Genomic DNA, 20232 nt, shown 5'->3' with positions numbered 1-20232 from the left:
GCTTTGGCAAATGATCTGCCAACTGATCCATGAACAAAAGGAGGATTGGGTTGCCCTTCAAAATAAACCTATTTGAATTCTATTATCTCCGGAGCACATTGTGTCTCTAATCTCGTGAAAGGTTAGTATTCTATCCATCAGAGCAAGATTGGAGTGTGAGGAGATGCCTGCTCTGGATGATAACTGCGTGTGGACTGGGCTGGAAGAGGAAGATTTACCATCTGCAAGCCCAAAGTGAAGGGAGTGGGCATGGAGGGGGTCACATGACTAGCACAGCTTCCCAGTCAGGGTATTTAAATCAAAACAACCAAAGCAACAGACTGCCTTTCCAAGGAAAGTTTGCAAAGATTTTAAAATAATTTCTCCCCAAACAGTTTTCTTAATTCTTCACACAGATTATGATTTCTTCTTGAAAAACATGCTACTAGTTCTTGGTTCTTTTCATAACACATAATAAAGAAGGATTAAAATGGTATCATGCTACTCTATACTTCAAAAGCTGTGGTTAAATAATAGCAAACAATATCTACTAAAGGGAATAAAAAACTCAAGTAGATTGTTTTAATTTTTCAACTGAATTTCCTTTTTGATAGTTTTTATTTATAATCTATACAACCCATAAATTGAAATATACAATGAAGTACATTCATATATTGATATAACTAGATTAAAATTAATTTGACTTAAGCATAATGAAAAAAATAAGATACATATATTAAGAAGAACTGGCTGGGAGCTCATGAATTGCCTTCTTAGTCTTAGTTTAATATGTTTTTAATTCTTTCAAATTTTATATGTGCATACAATATATTTTGATCACATTAATTCTTAAAGAGGATCAATTATTTTGATAAAATTGATTTCATAAGGAGAATAGCCATCATACAAACATGAATATCATGTTTGGTTTGTTGTTGTTGTTGGTTGGTTGGTTGGTTTTTAACTGTTCCCTTGGTGTTGTCCATGGAAGCCAGGGCTCCTCACACACTACACAAACTCTTTATCACTGTCTTTTAATTCCCAATCTGATTCTGATGTTTTCTTTCAAAAGAGCATAAGGCCGCAATTCACTACAATGTACAGGCAACTTAGTAAGAAAGTGAGAAAAGGTAAGTCTTTCTGAGGAACAAAACACTAATAGGTCATCTGATACGAACTGATCAGCTCTTAAAATGTTCACAGAAGCAGCACTATACAGGCCGAGCAAGTTCTACTCATGTATTTATGATGAATGAGTACAAGCTGGAAAAGAAGGAAGAAAAGGTGTAATTACACTATATTCTCAAAAATAAAAGAAGTAATTTTAAATTTACTTTTAAAATACTGTTAAAAATCTGTAAAATTACTGGCAACGTGAATTTAAAGAATTTTAAGCATATTTAACCACAAGCCAGGTCACTTGCAGATGGTTAGCTGACATATAATATCTTATTGTTGTTCTTACGTGCCATAACTCAGGATCTCTATGGTTAATGTATTCATCCAAAGTTCTCCATACACTTCTGAAGAGAGACATCTGTGCACATTAGCGTGGTTGCCCACTGCTGATAAGGTTCAGGATTCCAGAATAGCCTCGGGGCTCTGCTCCCTCCATGTCAGACCCGGTTCTAATATGGAAGAGGGGCGAAAGGAAGACATTGACTTTTCTCTTATTTTGGTATCACCACTGACAAGTTTTTGTAAAAACATCTCTACAATTAGTCGCTGTCTTTGTTAAAGTTCCACCAAAATCTCAACAGAGGAAATGAGCAAGGACTCCGGGACTTGCAGCATTTGAATTGAAGATTTTAATTTGGGCTTAGTATATAGTAAAGAACATTGGAGTTGTATTGTCTAGACATGGCATCAGTTGGAGAACCTTGTTTGGGACACAGAACTGAAGTGTTCTGGAAACTCTTTCGTTGTCTCTGTGTGACTTTTGCTTTAGTTGTCATCTCAACCTCCCAGTACTTGCGGTTTCAGATGGACCCAAAAGAATATCTTTAAATTTTAGCTTTAAGTTAAAATACTTTGATACAATCTTCATGCACCCTTGCACCTGTACAGCTCAGCCTTCCCTGGAGTCTTTAGATTCTATTGTCTCTTCTGTGTCCTCAAGTGCTCCCCTACTTAGCCTGAGTCATGGATTCTCCTTCTTCCTTGGCCATTAATTAGTTCTGGAACTATCATGTCCTGTTCTTCATCTTCCAATGCCTCATGTACCTTTCGTCCCTTGGGCTTGGATTCACTTGGCATCTGATAACCAGTGAAGGAGGTGGTGTCTTTGAGTTGTGTCTGGCTCTAAGGAGATAAACGAAAATGAGAAGAGGTTAATATAACAAATCACGGGCTTTTGGTGCAGTGAGGCTTCCATGGTCTGTGTTTGGTGTGTGTGTGTGAGTATATGTGTCTGTGTGTGTGCTCACCATCAATTCTCAGCCCATTCAATGTCCTTCATGCATTGATCAAAATCAAAGTTTGGGAGAACAAAGGAGCTGACCCCAGCCAATTGGCTTTCAAATTCACAACTTCTTTTTTTTAATATTTTATAAATGTATATTCATGTATATACATATTATATGAATATATGTGTGTGTGTGTGTTCTTTTCCTAAGTACATAAATAAAACCTGTTCAAGCTATACAGTGCTATTTCTGTGTATATGTTATCAGTGCTGATCATTTGGTGTTGGTTAACCAATCATTTTTATCTTTTTAAGAATTTCTTTTATTTTTATTTTTTTTTATTTGGGGGGGGCGGGGGGTTCGAGACAGGGTTTCTCTGAAGCTTTGGTGCCGGTCCCGGAACTAGCTCTTGTAGACCAGGCTGGCCTCGAACTCCCAGACATCCGCCTTCCTCTGCCTCCCGAGTGCTGGGATTAAAGGCGTGCGCCACCACCGCCCGGCAAGAATTTCTTTGTATGTATCTGTGTTTGTGTCTGTGTTTGCTGAGTCCATGTCACATACGCGGGAGTGCTATGCAGAGCAAGGTATTAGGTTCCTTGGATCTGGAGTTACAGGCAGTTGGGAGCTGTCTAATGTGGGTGTTGGGAACTGTATTTGGGTCCTATGAAATGAGCAAGTGTTCATGATCACAGAGCTACTTCTCCTAACATACAAAAACTCTACTTAAAGAAAGAAGAAGTTGAAAATTATAAGAAGGAAAAGGTGATAGACGAAGCAACATTAGTCCCTTGTGTCCATAATCCAAATTCCCTGTCACAGGGATTAACCTGAACACTGGCCTTGCTTCCGCGTCCCATGGCTCACTCTTGGTGGTTTGATGGGAAGTTCTTCTCCCAGTGTTGGGTGAACAAGGACTGGTGACTGTGGAAAGAACTAGGTGTGTGAAACCCAAAATAAATATTACATAATGGATCTTTTTACATATAACTACCATCTTCATTTTCAAGTTTAGAAGCTTCTTTCAGTTGAGGAAAACAGATAGGAAATAATTTAAGTTGTCTTTAACACGGTTCTACTTTAGGCATGTGAAGGATTCATCCAAAGCTGTGATTAATGCCTTCTTTAAGGGAAAAATGAAGCAGACTCCTGGGCAAGACCTAAGGGTATTCATGGAACAAAGCTACCAGACTATAATGATGCAAATGAACAGTGAATGTGTCTTCTGGTTCCCTGCAGTGTCCGGGGGGATGAGAAGTACTGTCTAAGGCTCAGAGCAGTTGTTTGCTGTTGGCAAAAGCTGTCAGCAGATTTCAAACTTAATTCATGATTGTGGGAATTAAGAGTTTATCTAGACCACCTTGAGAACACAGAGGCCTAATCAGTCTTGCTTACTTTAAAGATGTCTTTGGGAAAAATAAGCTACCTAGATAGAAACACTTATCCCTCCGCTGTGGGACAGCTCAGTGAATATGGAAAAAGTTTCACCTTCCAAAATCCGAATTCTAGTAAACAGTTTCCCACTTTGTTATCCCAAATCTGCCTTTGTCAGATGATCCTGTATTACTACTTTCTGGGAAATGCTGCATTATACACTTATTATGAAAAATCTTCTGCCATTAAATCTTTCCTGCCGACTTTACATTAATAGTAATAAATTGAGGGACTTTGGTGCATGGTATTGACTGTTTTTAATGAACACTTATGGTTATAAAGTGATGATTTATCATTAAAAATGTCTTCATGGGAAAGTCTAGCCAATTAGATAAATTCAGAAAATATAAAATGGCAGAGTTAAGTTGACCTGAATAATGCATTAAGTATACATTATTACAATATTAGTTGTGCATTAATGGATGTTCTTAATAATAAATTAGTGTTCTAGTATACTATTGTTCAATGTTTTATTATATTTTTGAAAATTAATTTACTGAAATACAGTATTTCTTCAGAACTATAATGTCTCCACTAACATCTAATTTGTAGAAATTCTCAGCAGACACTGGAAGAAAGATAAACAAGTGATCTTGTAGATTAATATAGAGAGCAATTTTGAATTATGCATTTAGGGATTTTAATGGTTGATGTGGTTATAATTTTATGAAAATAATTATCGAATTATAGAGAAAGCTGTTTTGTGTTTTAGGGCATTTGACAGTTTTTGCAAGGTGTTGAAGGCTGGTTTACATTCCTCTTCCTATTAGTTATCCTGAAGGGAATCTCACAATGTGGAAATTTTGCTGGGTGTGGCTGAGTGTTAGTGTGCTTGCTGAACATGCCAGAGGCCTTAAGTTTAATCTCCAACACCACCACAAAAATAAGTTTAAAACAAATCACAAAACAGATATCTTTAGGTGGAAAAATCAAAATAAATTGATCAAAATTGAATGGGCAACTGCTTCTTCTTTGGTTTTTCTCCTCATTTAGATCCCAGTGACACTTTAATTTCCTTAAGACATTTTTTATGGTTTATTGAATGATAATATTGAAAATTTTAAGGTTGTCTTGCCTTTAAGTCAATGAAATCATCTAATTTCTTAAAAATTGAAAGGTTTAAGAATTTCTTTCTGGATTTTGCCTACTTTTTAGGGGGACTATAACAATGGTGCATGAAGCTCAGATCAACAAAGTACATTTTAACACATCTACTGAGAATAATACCAAGAGAGAAAACTATTTTCCCACCACTCATATGAAAGTCAAGAAACTCATGGTTAAACCATCCTTCCGAGTATAAGAAATAGAGCTACAACAGGCTTTGTTTAATTAATTTATTTCATTTGAATGTTTAATTTCTTTCTTTAATTTAATTTATAATTTAAACATTCAAGTGAGGCTTTATGACACCTTGTCCCAGAGACCAGTAAAATCTTTCTGGCATATACTAGATGCTAACTACGTTTGATATCGTGTAAGTTCTCTGTTGCGTGTCCTTTATAATTTATGGTTTTCTGCTTGCTTTTACACACATTGAAAAGCATTGAATCTGTTTCTTGTTCCTGGGTCCCTGACTGGGAACTGAACTAATTGCCAAAGTGTTGCCTGAAGGATAGTTGCGGGCATGCTTGTTTTCAAGTCACTAAATAGTAGACTAGGGAGGAGGACTCTGTTGAGGAAACAGCTGGCTGGGGTTCCAGTTGTGTTGGCAAGCACAGTCTTTGCTAGCCAGACTCAGTAAGCACTGGTTTAATATGACGATCACATCTCCAAGGACTTAGGATGTTTAAGGTCAAGCTGGCCACCTTTATGGAAATGCCAAATATCCCTCAGGAGATGCTGAGTTAGGACAATGATCTTCCTAAGTTCCAAGGCCCTGGTGATTCTCATCACTTGTCATCAGAAGGACTATTCATAAAAATCCATCATTAGAAATTCAGTTTGGTGACGGAAGTATGTGTATTCTTTTTGTGCTGTTCAGCTGCATGTCACCACAGATGAACTCGGATCACAGTGCCCTTGCTTCCTTATGTGCCTTGGTCTTGGCATTGAGACGTTTAGCAGAGTTAGGACCTCATCCTTGAGAATCTTTTTAGTCGGAGCAAACATTATATGTAACCATTAATCAAAAGCTATCACATTTCACTAACATAAATATTAAAACTAACATTCAGCTATATTAGTACAGTGTCACAGGACTCAAGTATGATATCATTCTAGTATGAAGATATGATTTATATGTAACTTACAAGGAATATGCAAATATACCCTCTGAGTGTCTTATTGATAATATGTGTGCGCTGTTATAAAGTGATGTATGTTCACATCTATCATAAAATAAGACACATTTTGGTTAGATAGTTTATCATCCATTGTTAAGCCAGTCACTGTTTTGTACCATAGCAAAAATTTTATGTTTTATGGTTTATTTTCTGCTCTCATTGATACAATCTTTTTGAGGAAAATAGAAGCCTAGTGATTTAAGCATGGTACCTAGTTCCAAGTGCCTATATCCACTAATTAATATTAGAGGCAGAAATCACACAAATGCAAATCATTTGACTCCACAACGTTCGAACACATCTTGCAATTTGAATTTAATTATGGTTGCATCCACTTTCTCAGGGATGCGAAAGCTCATGTCTGATGTACAGAAGGTGTATGCAACAAACGTATGGGCCCAAATATAGACCTTCTGAAGGTAGCGCCGCTTCCCAGGTCCTGTGTCTTCTGATAGTCCTCATTTACTAAAGCTCATGTCTGATTTCCATAAGGTGTATGCAACAAATGTATGAGCCTAAATATATACCTACTGAAGGTAGCGCTGCTTCCCAGGTCCTGTGTCTTAGGATATTCCTCTTTTACTGACCCAAGCCATTTTTTACTCTTAAGTTAAATTTTGATATGTTTATTTTTCTACTAACTTGTAACAGAGAGATAGAAAAGGTAAATACATGTATTTTTCTGTATTGTTTTGGTTTTAAAGAGTGTCCTGGGAGAAGTAGGTTGGTACTCACTTAAGAGACAGAAATGTGGTTATAATAATCCTTCAAACAGAGGTGTTTGATACTGTATTCTGTCACTTTGAAATCAACTAGGCCTCTGTTAAGTCCCAGAAAGATCTAAAGTATGATCCTTGATATAATTAATATAGTTTATAAAAACATAGGAATAAACATATACAGAGTAATAGGAAATGTAAGTTAGGAGATACAGGAGTAGCAGATCAGCAATAAATTGATATTCATACAACATTTTCTCTCAATAATTATATATTCTTATTTCTCTCTTCTTTATAGTTTCAACCCCATAATTTTGAAAATGAATTCTGAAGGTCTACATCTTATATAAAATATGATTGATATTTAAGAAAAATCTCTGAGATGATTTGGCAGACTATCAATTCAAAATAAATATTCCTTCTTTTCTCTCACATGCTTGTCTTTCTAAATTTCTTGTTAAGAATTAAGAGTGACAGGCTTATATTTATTTAAAACACCAATATGAAATCAGAACTCCAAAGTGAGTTTTCTCAGGACAGGACATTTTCCACAGAATGGAAGAGATTTTCTCTGGGCCAGACTGTCACACATGAGGCTGCAGAGCAGTTTGGGAGTTCACACTGAGGCAGCATACTGGGACTGTTCATACCAGGGCAGGCAAGTGATGCCTTAGGGATGCTAGCAGGCATTGGGGAAGACGTCACGGTGTGATCGATAACCAATATCACACACAATAGAACAGAAGCCACCATGTGGTTTATGTGCAGATGCCTGTAAATTGGAACATGGAACATGGCAGGATCTGAATGATTATATGTTTGCATTTGGAGGATGATAGCAGGGTAAATCAGTAGTGTCCCTAAAATATGGTATTCTCTGTCTCTCTTTCGCTCTCTCTTATACACACACACACACACACACACACTCAGAACTTGGATCCAAGTTGTATTTCACTGAGATATACATTGTCTAGCTACATCCTTTCATCTCTATTTGAGATTCTACGTAACAGGCACCTTACACAGAAATGAAACATTGTCCTCTAGGGATCTTAGTCTGAAAACAACCTCTATTGTGTTTCCTTTCATTTAAAATGTGCCTCATGATTGAAAGAAAGAACGCCTTGAGGATGACAATGTCTGGAACTGTGCTTTGCCCAAGCTGGAGTGGTCAGCTGGGCAGAGTGATTGTACCCCCAGAAGGTCCTGTAGCCATTCTTCTTGTCATTCCGAGTGAAGGCCATGCTGCTGGCATCTAGTAGGTAGAAGGCCAGAATGCTAATTAGATCCTATGGTGCCCAGGGAAGAACTGATTGAACACTGCTGCCCCCAAGACACCTGCAGTAGCAGAACAGAATCTGACCAGGAAATGCTAGGCCACGGGCGACCCCATGCCACCTTCAAGTCAGACGCAACAGCAATCTGTGCCTTTACTCGCTTACAAGATCACAGCCCCTGGACAGCGGAAGACCACTGGCCATTTCAGAATAGTGGTTATTGTTTGTTTGTTTCTTTGTTTGTTTGTAGACCGCAGATGAAAATAAATGGCATTATGGGTTTTCCTACATTAATGCAACCAATCAAATCAACATTTTCCTGATGGAAATATCAGGGTATAGTGTAAAAAAAAAAAAAAAAAGAAATGTGTGCCAGACTGCTGTGAAGGAAGGAAGGACATTTCTATTTAATTATACTTGAAAAAGCCATGGAAAAGGTAGGTGAAGACTGTGCAGTGTGACTGTGAATCCCAGCCTTTATTGGTCATCACGTCTAGAAATATTCTGTCCTCAAGGACGTTCCTCATCCAAAACATTTCATAGCTGAAGTCTGACTTATCCTGATTTTAGGGGGAGGGAATGGAAAAAATGAGATTAAGGAGAAAGTACAGGGTGAGACTCACCCCTGCACACCTGGAATCTGTCTGGACTCTTGGCAGTTGCAACTGTCAGGAACCACATGGTATCCACTCTTTCAGTGATAAAATTTTGTAGGTTTATACCATCACCCAAAAATATTTCTTTATTCTTTATTATGTTGTGTGTTTGTGTTGGGTGTTTTTATTGTGTGTGTGTATATTTGTGTGGTGAGTGTGTGTGTGTGTGTGTATGTGTGTGTACAGGATTGCATATGTGTGTATACCTAGGCACACGTCTCCTTCCACTAGGTTGATCCTGGAGGTCAAGGTCAAGTCATCAGGGTTAGTGCCCCAGGTTCCTATACCTGGTGACTCATCTTGCTGGCCCTGAATCATCCCCATTGCACAAGCTCTCCATAAATAAAAGGAATCAGGTTTAAAGGTACACACTAGTAATCTAGAACCCAAGGTGCCAAGTAAAAACTATTGGGAGTTTGAGGCTAACCAGCGCTATCTGTGATCCAATCTCATAAACTCAAAACTAAACAACAAAAAAAATAAACATAGAAAGATAAAAGTAGAAAGGAAGTGATGTCATAGTGTGCTCTAGCCCACCTGCCTTATCTCCACGCTGCCTTACACAGCCTATGCTTATCTTCAGTCCTGAGAATAGGATGACCTTTCGGGCTTGATGGGAGAAAATTTTGCTGTGTCCTACACTTTGTAAGTTGTCAGGATGCCTCAGCCTACTTTTCCTCTGCCACTTTATTCTCTTTGGTCCTGCATGGGACCTTCCCTTCAGTCCTTCATGAGGATGCATCTTTTGAAACTTTTCTGAGCTGTACTTTGGGCATCCCTTGACGCCTGGAGTGGATGGTTTGCCTCCGATGAGCCCTTTCAAGCAGTGGTCAGCATTTTATACCCTTTCTTTTGGAAGTGTGGCAGTTTTTATCTACATATGGTGCTCTGACATAATGGCCTGCCCTGTAGCTAGCAAATGTTTGCACAGAAATATCTGCTCTAGATGAAGAGAATCTTCCCAAGGCTACTGCTGCCTGGGATAGTTCTTTCGTGCACCCCTGAAGCCTCCCTGAGCCCTGAGCAGCTACCTTTGATGTACATTTTGTGATTAGGAAAGAAAAGAGAAAATCAAATAGCATTTTGTTCATCCAAGCTGTATCTCATAGATGAGAATTTTGTTGACTGAAGGCTTTCTCAGATGTGAACTTTGCCCTTTCCTATTAAACAAAAGGGTTACACTGAGATTGCCTTTTCTTTGATTTCTTCTGAATTTATTCTCTTGGATATGTTAGGGCATGATATTTCATCAGCAAAATGGATGAGATAATTGTCTTCTAAATCTCAGTTCCTTTTTGTTTCTTGAGAAAGAAATCACCCAAGCATCTAGTCCCTAGTTCAAAGAGTCACCCTTCAAAAGGCAGACATCTACAGCCTGGAGATCATGAGGTGTGCATGCTGTGTTGGCGGACATTAGTTTTGCTTCCTTACTAGCAAACTTTTTAGATAATGACACACCCTTGGATAAAACATTGCCATATTATTTAAATGACTGTTCTCTCTGTTTCTATTTTTATTTGTTTGATAAGCATATTATTAAGTAGCCCAGACTTGCTTTGAACTCCTGATATTTTTTCCTAAACTTCTCAAATGCTGAGATATACCACCATGCTTGGTCTAATAGAATGTTTCTTGGGGCAGATGGATTAATTATAATATCTTATTCTCTATACTCAACCAAGAGTACTAATTTAGACAAAAGAAAGAATAAGATGGAAAAAGCAGGCCATCTTTTCTAGCCATTCACCCTCCAAATGGGATTGTGCCAAGTATATCAGAATTCCTTTGTTAGAATAGACATCAATTGGTAATAGGAAAATACAATTTTATCTCTGGAGATAAATGCTGTGCCATCATTGGTGAAGACAGAGGAAACATAGGATAATCAAACATTATATGTCTGACTGTCTGTCATCTATCTAATGTAATGTTTCTCTCCTCTGTAAATCTACACCACACTCTTGATTACTAACTAGTCTTTGCAGAAGGCCATACTCTGTGTACAATAAATTAAGCTTTAATTCCAGAGTCCAGTGGAATAATTGACCTCAAAAACAAGATGAATGAATAGGCTGTTCAGAGCTCATGATTAGAAGGTACTTTCCAGTCTCTATAATCGTATTTTTCCATTCAGTGATTTTCGCATTTTTTTTCTACCTTCTTTCACAACCTCTGACACCTGTCACCCTCCTCCTGGGTCAGCACACCCAAGCTCTCTCCTTTCCCTGTCACCCTCCTCCTGGGTCAGCACACCCAAGTTCCCTTTTTTCTTAGTACTAAGATTAAAGGTTTTACTTAAGATATTTTTATACTTGGACATTAAATATTAATAGCATTATTGCTCTATTTTAGGGCCAACTAGCCTGCTACTTATGTAAAGGTTTTTGTAGGCACTTGACCTCACAAAGTCGTAAGTCAAGCTGACATGCCATGTTCATAATCATCTGCTTCAGTATTCACTCTCTTTACTGTATCCTGAAGGTTTAAAAGTTTATATCTTTCAACTTATGTTTTCTTAGCTAAGATTTTAATTGTAGAAATTTATCGGTGCTGTGATAATTTGATACCTCTTTATAGAGTATAATCATTAAATCAGAGTAGTTTCTATTTCTTTATTCTTAAACACTTTAATTTTTTTATTAACACACCATTATATATATTTGTGGGTGTGATATATTTTACACATACATCTAATATGTCCTGATCAAATCAGGAATATTAACACTTCCATCTTCTTCCTAGTCACAAAGGTTTAATAATGTATAAAGTAATTTTACTCTTAGGGAATATAAAAATATATTTTCTGGTTTGAAGAAAAATTGAACAGATTCTATTAGTCGTGGAGACTAGATAAAGTCTTAAATTTTGACACATCTGTAATGAACAGAGTTTCTCTATTCAAGAGAAGTAATGTACAGAAATAAAAACTATGGGAAAATATGTTACAAATTGGGTGCAAATATTTAATTCTTTATTAAAAATCTTTAAACTGGGAAAACTCCTATTGCAATTAGGCTTAGCTAATGTCTGTAGGCTAGAACTAGTTTCCCATTTGTGCAGATTTTGTATATAGTAAGCTTTTATTAAAATAAAAATAGCAATGCAAAAATAGAAAAGTATTCTGTCTCCAAGAAAGACAGCTCAACGGAGTTCTCCATAAATTCCATGTTGCCTTGGCCTTGTTTGAAAACAGCATAAAATAGTTATGATCAGTAGGGATGCAAATTAATTATCTAGAAGATGTTTAATTACATATGAATCTGAATGGAAGTTCTGGGCTCAAATTCTCAGGAAAGCCAATTATTTTCCAGAGACCCTGCAGAGGAGGGTTTACCAACTTTCCCTTCTGTGTTTGGGAAAGAGGTGCCCGGGCTCACGGGGTGGGGGTGGGGGTTTCCACCTAGAAGGGAGGACATAGCTTCCAATTTCAGAAGGAACTGAAAGAGTCAAAGGATCTTTTCTCAGCTCTTTCTCTCCAGTTCACACTCCGAAAATGGGACACAAACCTTGAAGCCATTTTTCCAGGCTCTCGTTTGGAGATGACGTCTATGCTGATGCATCTCCGGCCAGCACGAAGGACCACCAGTGAGGCTGCCTGAGTCCACTGGCTTTAGTCTCCATCTTAGTACACCGGGAAATATAGAAACACCCACATGTGGAAAGGAAGAATTGCTTTCTTGATAAACGTTTTTCCCTAAAATGCTCCAAGTCAGAAAGGCCAGCTGTCAGTATTATGCTTGAATTCTATTAAGTGATAACTTATATTTATAATAATAATTCAGGCTGTCTCATGATTTTCTTATTCATATAACCATATTAGATACTTCCTCTATAGCTTTATCTTTAAGAGATATGATTGCTTGATGACTTGTTCACAATGTCGCAGAATATTGTTAGTTGGTTGTTGAAAGGAATTTGAGAGAGTCAAAAATATTACATTAATTTTAACACAACTTTTCCCAATATAAGCAATGTAAGTGAATTATAACCTATGCTGCCACCCATTTGTAAATAATCAGAAGAAATGTGTTTATCGGTATACATTTATTGTTACATTAATGATGAACCTTTACCCATTATATCTGCAGTCTATTTTGATGAAATTCTGTCAAGTCATTATATGTTCTAAAATTTAATAATACTTAGAAGAATAATTGAGCCATTATTAGAAAGGCATCAATTGTTCATCTAAAATTAACTGATATGTTTGAAACTGAAATCATGGGGCCTTCTGATTTTGTTGAGTACTAAAAAATAACAATTGTGAGCAGAATCTCATTGCTCCTTAATAGTCCATTAATAACTTAATCATAGGATTGTTTTCCTGTATAGCTGCACATTAAATGTGCCTATGTTGTGCAAGAATGTAGCTCAGTGGCAGAGAGCTTTCCTTGTGAGTGTGAGGTCCTAGGTTTGAGTCTTAACCTCACAAGGAAGAAAGGAAAGATAGAAAGAAAGAGAGAGAGAGAGAGAGAGAGAGAGAGAGAGAGAGAGAGAGAGAGAGAGAGAGAACTAAGTTATTAAGGTAAATAGTCATATTGTGCTTTCCACAGATTATTCATGTATGGCTGCTTTCTTATTTGCTGTCTAGAATTTTTCCGGGAGCTGCTGGAGAATGCAGAGAAGTCCCTAAATGACATGTTTGTCCGGACCTACGGCATGCTGTACATGCAGAATTCGGAAGTATTTCAGGACCTCTTCACTGAGCTGAAAAGATACTACACAGGAGGTAACGTCAACCTGGAGGAGATGCTCAATGACTTCTGGGCTCGGCTCCTGGAGCGGATGTTCCAGCTGATAAACCCCCAGTATCACTTCAGTGAGGACTACCTGGAATGCGTGAGCAAGTACACCGACCAGCTGAAGCCCTTCGGAGATGTGCCACGGAAACTCAAGATCCAGGTCACGCGCGCTTTCATTGCGGCTCGCACCTTCGTCCAGGGCCTGACAGTGGGCAGAGAAGTTGCCAACCGAGTTTCCAAGGTAACTGAAGGCGTTACAGTTGGTCTACCTTTTTTCTTAAAAAAAAAAAAAAAATGGTTATAAAAGAAATTCCAGCAAAAAATTCTAATTCCAGATGGTCTCTGCTCTTAAAGTCATTAGGTGCATATTCAAGGTTAAATATATTTTTTTCTTTGTACAAGAGAAAGTATTTAAGCAGTTTCTTATGGTTTAGCAATTAATGCAAATATTTATCAGCACTGTAGCAGAGTTTTCATGGCGAATACAGGTCAAACAGGGTGGCTTGCAGCTAGCATCACCACACTCAGGTTCTGATACTCCAGCGAATGAAAGCGCTCTCCAAAGGTGCTGAAAGTAGAAACAGGGCAGGGGCACCTGCCGTCTCTTCTTTATCAGAGTGGCTCAGGGCCTCATTGGTGAGAATGGAGCCTTGCCTGGCACCTGCGGAAGCAGAAGCCTGTGGGGTGGAGGTGGGGGTTCTAAAGGATACAAAGGGTAGGTTCTGGAGGCTACTCCCTTGGGTCATCCTTTATCTTGGTAATTCCATGCTGTGTGTTGTGTTGGTCTTACGAGAAAGATAAATCACTAATCCACTTCGGGGCCTCAAGGATAATGTCTGTAAACCTCTAATGCAAGGGATCATTCTGGGCCACCGGCTTTTAGCGTGGAACATTTCCTGCGCGCAGCGTATCTGCTTCTGTTTAAGCTCTGCCTTGACATTTAACTGCTCTTATGAGGTGGGCCTGCCCATTTATGAGGTCAGCCCTACAAATAACCTAAAAGATGATTTATATAAGAAGTCAAGGGAAAACAATATATAAAAGGAACCTGTTATTATCTCTCTTAAAGAAGGTCATATTTGTACAGAGATTATTGCGAAACAGTATTTTTTTATTGCAGGTCTGTGCCCAAGAGTCCCAGAGTTGTATTTTTTTTCTTTTTCTTCTCTTTTTCTTTCTTCCCCTTATTGGTGCTACTCTGCAATATTTCTTTTTGGTTCTTCCTTTTTATCTCATCATTTACATCTTGGCATAAAGACAGTGTAGTCTACACTCTTAAAGATATCTCTCTATGGCATGACTTAAAAAATTCCTAGCAGTCCATTTTCATAAATTATCAGTTTCTAAAATGTTACAGCTTATGAAAGCATTTTAAAGGGCTTTTAAAGCAATAATCATAATGAATGAAATGATATAAAGATCATATAGCAAAGATAGCTAATGTGGTATTTTTCATTGTACATCAATTCTATCTGACCTATCAAAGGAACAAGTTCCTCAGAAGTGGTTTAATAAGGAAGCAACCAGGTGGAATACTAAGACAATGTATGATTCTGTGGGGATGATATGGAAAATTCAGACAAGTACAGGAAGGAAAGGTGTGTCCTATGTACCATGGCCAAGATATATCTTGCTGTAGGACATAAAATTAATGAAATTGTAGTTCAATAAGTTAAATAAAAATGCAGTCACAGAGGCTTTAAAAGGGAGGCCTTTACCGTTGTTGGAGGATGAAATGTCCATTTCCAGAGCCTGAGGTGAAAAGCAAGGGCAAATATGTGCACTGTTTTTGTTCTTGGTGTTGAGTCCATTTCACGAATGTGAGAAACATTTGGCTTAAATAGTATGATCTTAGAAGATCCCAAGAAGACAGGAATCTATACGTTTTCCTGTAGAATATCTAAGGAGCTAAAATGAAATGTAGTCTAATGACTGTTTTTACTTTTTCCCCTGAGGATAGCATTAATAACGGCCCAGGATTTCTTCCGTGGTCTTTCACGGGGAGTTGTTCTCTTGGGTATCTGCTTGTCAGTTTCTATTATGATGAATGACATCAGGAACCAACCATGAGTAGAATGTCTCCTTCAGAGTTTTCAAGAATTCATGAGGGTTGTGTTATACAAAACCAGTTTCTTTCTTTCTATAAGCACCAGCTCCCGAGGTTTGGGTTATAGTTTGTGGCTCCTATAACTGAAAATGTTTACTATTCTATATAGATCTTGGCTTAACTTAACTGGTGTCCATTAGTCCTAACCATCCCAAACATAAAGCCCTCATTGGCATTTGGTCTCTGAGTTTGGGACATAAAAAGATGAGACGGTATGTAGCTTTGCGGGTGGGAAGATAGACAGCAGTTGGGTAGATAAAAGAGAGAACTCCACATTCAAAGAAGCTGAGTGATTACTTTTATGAAATAATTTGTAACTCACAGATTTTCAGATTTTCACTTTCTTGTTATAATTTCCAGAAAATCTGTAGTAAATTAGAAAGGCAGCCGTTAGTTCGATGATGGCCTTCTAACTACTGTGCATACCAAGGGTATTATAAACGTTAATAGCCTGAGAGGAGAAGAAAGAACTAAATTTGATGGTTCAACCTCTACAGGGCAGAAGTGTCCACATCTTCTGCTGATGGAGAGACTCAGAGTTGGTGGCAGAAGTTTAGAGAATTCAAGGGAAGTTCAAAGGTTGAGTTCGACTACTCTCATCATCGTACTTTGGGATTTGGTTCCCTCCAATTTCTCTTTTCGTTTAAGTGACAATATCAGTCTTTGAAAGCAACGTTAATAGTGTCTAATTAATTGTTTTGACTGGAAAATTAGCTCTTTTGGCAAAACACAACCGTTTGAGACAAATGTTTTGACAGAACATATTAGGGAAATTCCCTTTTTAAAAGTGGAAGATTAATTTGTGAGCCTCAACCGAAATATGTCTTAAACTTAGGTTTGCCATCTCACGGATACAAATAATCCTTCTTCTAGCCTTTAAAATAGGGAAATCCTATTTTGTGACCACAGCCATAGCACTGCGTGAAGCATTGTGTGATTCTCTAGTGAGCACCCAAGGTCACTGAGCTAGGATTGATTTTCTGTGTGGATTCCCCTTTTTGAGCATGGCAAGAGTTGTGGCACATGGAGTGTGAGACTTTTGTATAATGAGTATAGCACCCATGCTTTAGCTGAGCCCATCGAAAATGACCTGTCTAGTTGGACACATCCATGCCCTGTAACTGCCCTTGTTCCCTGCAGTGACGGATGCACATGTGTCCAAGTAGAAATGTAGAAGAAGCCGGGCGATGGTGGCACACGCCTTTAATCCCAGCACTCGAGAGGCATAGGCAGGCAGATCTCTGAGTTCGAGACCAGCTGATCTACAGAGCTAGTTCCAGGACAGGCTCCAAACCCTGTCTCGAAAAACCAAAAAAAAAAAAAAGAAAAAGAAATGTAGAAGAATTTTTAAAGAGGCATTTTTGAATCAAATGCAACTAGAAACATCTTCATTGCCCCATCTAGATGATATCAACAGTGATTGTTTCACACTATGGAGGCCTTTGGAGCACAAACATGAACTGTACCATACTCAACATTTGGATCTCACAAAACTTATTTCAAGAAGGAAACCCATAAGCCGCCAAAGATGACTCACCATTGATACGATCCTCAAACACTGGGAACCTAAGCAATACCACTCAGGAGCATACAAAAGAATAAATAAATGCGGTAAACTCAGAAACTTCTGACTGAAAATGAAGATCGCACAGTGATGCAGATGATGTTGAACTGTGCAGTCAAGCAAAGCCTCAGTGGAGCTTTTAAAGCCTCAGTGGAGCTTTCGCTGGCTAACTTGTGCTACATTTAGAGGATGAGGGAGGGATCTTCATGCATCACATGTAAGATATTTCCATCAAATAAATTAGTGTAAACAAATTCTTTACCTGTTGGCCAACCATGACTCTTTTTATGTATAGGTATGATCCTGTTTATAAACTTCCACACACATACACACAGAGGTATAAGTGTATTTCCCAGCCCCCACAACACAGTAAAAGCTTAAAATTGTGCTAAGATCAGTCATATCAACTTTCCAAGTCATGGCATTGATTTATTTCATAAAAATTGAGTCAATAGCAGAGCAGAGAACCATTGCACATGAAATACTAAGAGATACTGTCATCTATATCTCTAGTCTTTCTTCCTATACTTTGAAAGGCAAGTGTGGCTTTTATGTTTTAGGAAGACATGGGAATTTTTATTGTGCCTGTGTTTTCTGAGCAAGCATTTGCTTTTAACTGAGAAGACGAAGAAGCAAATTACCTACCACAGTAAATATGCCTACCCCGGGCTCTCTCTGATCACATTGGAAAACCATTCTGGAAGAAACACTGTGTATTCTACTTATCGGGGAAATTGGAATCGAAATTGAAATCTGTTTTTAATATTTGAAGTTTGAAAAATTTTAAGATGTAAAATAACATCTGTGGTACCTATCACCCGAATTATTAGTTTCATTCCTTCTGTAGTAACGTGTTGATTCGAGTTGATTTTGTGACATTTTGTGAAACTGAAAAGGACCACAAAAAGGCCACAAATGGAAGAATCATTTTCATAGTTCATCTGAGGTTTGTGTATTCTCTTCTGTAATTGGTTAATGTCCAATGGACCAGTAAAACCTCAGTTTTATATAGCGTTAGAAACATAAAGCTAAGAAATTCACTTTTATTCTTTCTTTCTTTGCCGTGCTGTTTGTGAACTGCATGGGTTTGCTGCTCACAAGCACTGGAGTACTTCTCTCTCTCTCTCTCTCTCTCTCTCTCTCTCTCTCTGTGTGTGTGTGTGTGTGTGTGTGTGTGTGAGAGAGAGAGAGAGAGAGAGAGAGAGAGAGAGAGAGAGATGCTTGCTATGAGGCATATGCCAAAGTCAGAGGACAACTTTTGGGAGGCAGTTCTTTTTCTTTTACCAAGTATTCTTCAAGTGATGGAACACAGATCTTAGGTCTTGGTAAACAGTTTGGTAGAAGGTGGCCTTACCTGCTGTGCCATCTCCTTGGCCTTTAAAAAAAAGTTACTCAGGAAGAGTAGATATATACAAAATAATTGGTGAGCAAGACAGTTTTAGCTCATAAGTTCACTTAGATATCTAGGCTTATTGCTTCATAGTTATTGCTGTCTACTTTATGCCTTTGGATGCCCCATGCTTGAAGCTCATCATCTGAAGCATCATTTCACACCTCTCCAGTACTGTTCAGGTTCTGCCTGTTCTCCAAGCATCCTTCACCGTCAAAAGGGCCTGCGTTGTTTACCAAACAACAACATATCTTTCAGCATGTTATTCCCAGGCTTAGAGTGTACTAAGTTCCTCTCTATTCCTAAAACATTTATTGTACTGTATTCTTACAAGATATAAGAATTGCTTTTATTCTCACTCTCTCACTTTAATTTGCTTCATCTTCTTAGCTCAAAGCATAAAAGTGCTTAACATATTAAACACACCAAACCAAAGTTTACTGAGAAAAATCCTCCAAATAGCTGCAGTCTCATTATGATCAGAAAAATGCTGGGTCACTGGGCTCAGCTGTCTAAGTATATAGGAAGCAGAAGTTGATAACGCTAGGGGCAGAATGGCAAGAATCTTGTTCCCATGAATTTCTTACTCATGGTTGATTCATTTAACCCCTCCAAATGAATAAAACATTAAAGATGAATTCATCAGGAAGAAAGGTGCCTGTTTTAATGGAATTATAACATAATTCAACCGTAAGTTATTAGAAACAGACATAGCTCAAAAAAGAACAAGAAAGAAAGACATACAAATAGCTTTTAATGGACTGGAAATTAATGGTTTCATTCTCCCTATTCGTTACTCTCTTCTTCAATCAATCACTTCCCAAATTTATATCTCTAGGCTATACATCTTTCAAGGAAATCTTAAAATTAGTAAGGAATCTAAATGATTTTAGTAGAAGCAATTAAGTTCTTTTAATCAAGATCCATCCTTTCTCTTCCTTCTCTAGAGTGATCTGTCCCGTTCACTATCAGTTTTCAGAGGAGAATTCAATTTTTTGATATCTAGATTTCCTTCTTTTGTGATTTCCAGAGCTAAACACAGAACCTCAAACGTTGTTAAATAATACATTTTCAGTGAATTGCTTTAATAAAACATTTTGATGCTATGTTTTTTTAGCACTAATGACACTATTTTGAGAAAGGATCCGTTGGAGTCTTGATCCATGAGCCTTCTAGCCTCTACTTCCCAAGTGTTGAGATTACAAGTGTGCACTGCCGCAATCAGAATAATGAGATTCAAATAAAATATTATGTCATCCATGAAAATAGGTATGTCCCTTTGTCTTGGGAGATTATAGAAGCTAAGAGAACAGACAGTGGACATGAATGCGCCAATGGTGTAGCATTCCAAGGGAGCAATGGGCTCTGGCGCCTCCTTCCAAGGCCTTGGATCATGGCGCTGTGAAGATGAGGCTGGGAGGATTTGAACCATATGGTGTGACTAGCATTTCTCAGCTTTCATGCTCTGAAAATCTTTGCTCAAGAAAGGACTTTTCAAAAAACAATAGGTGGACTATTTTACTTAAGCAAGATGGTCCATACAGAATATCAACAAAAAGCAAAAATTATGTAGACTCTAACAATTGACTAGATGTGAGGCAGTGAGTTTGGAGTCGTAGCAGGTGTCAAGCAAGATTGGGCTCCCTCTAGAGAAACACAAACTCCCCAGCCAGCAGT

At 38.0% G+C, this 20232-nt stretch overlaps 1 protein-coding gene across 1 annotated transcript in view; it reads left to right on the top strand.

Moving 5' to 3' along the window:
* The window catches only part of Gpc6 (glypican 6), a 979653-nt gene that overhangs the window by 473372 nt on the left and 486049 nt on the right, over positions 1–20232 (top strand). The window contains exon 3 of the mRNA XM_057786799.1: positions 13344–13735. Coding sequence (XP_057642782.1) covers positions 13344–13735 — 392 coding nt within the window. The remainder of the gene's footprint in view (positions 1–13343; positions 13736–20232) is intronic.

This window comes from Chionomys nivalis, chromosome 12 (genome assembly GCF_950005125.1).
Source record: "Chionomys nivalis chromosome 12, mChiNiv1.1, whole genome shotgun sequence".
Taxonomy (NCBI): domain Eukaryota; kingdom Metazoa; phylum Chordata; class Mammalia; order Rodentia; family Cricetidae; genus Chionomys; species Chionomys nivalis.
This window is presented reverse-complemented; position numbering and strand designations above follow the sequence as displayed.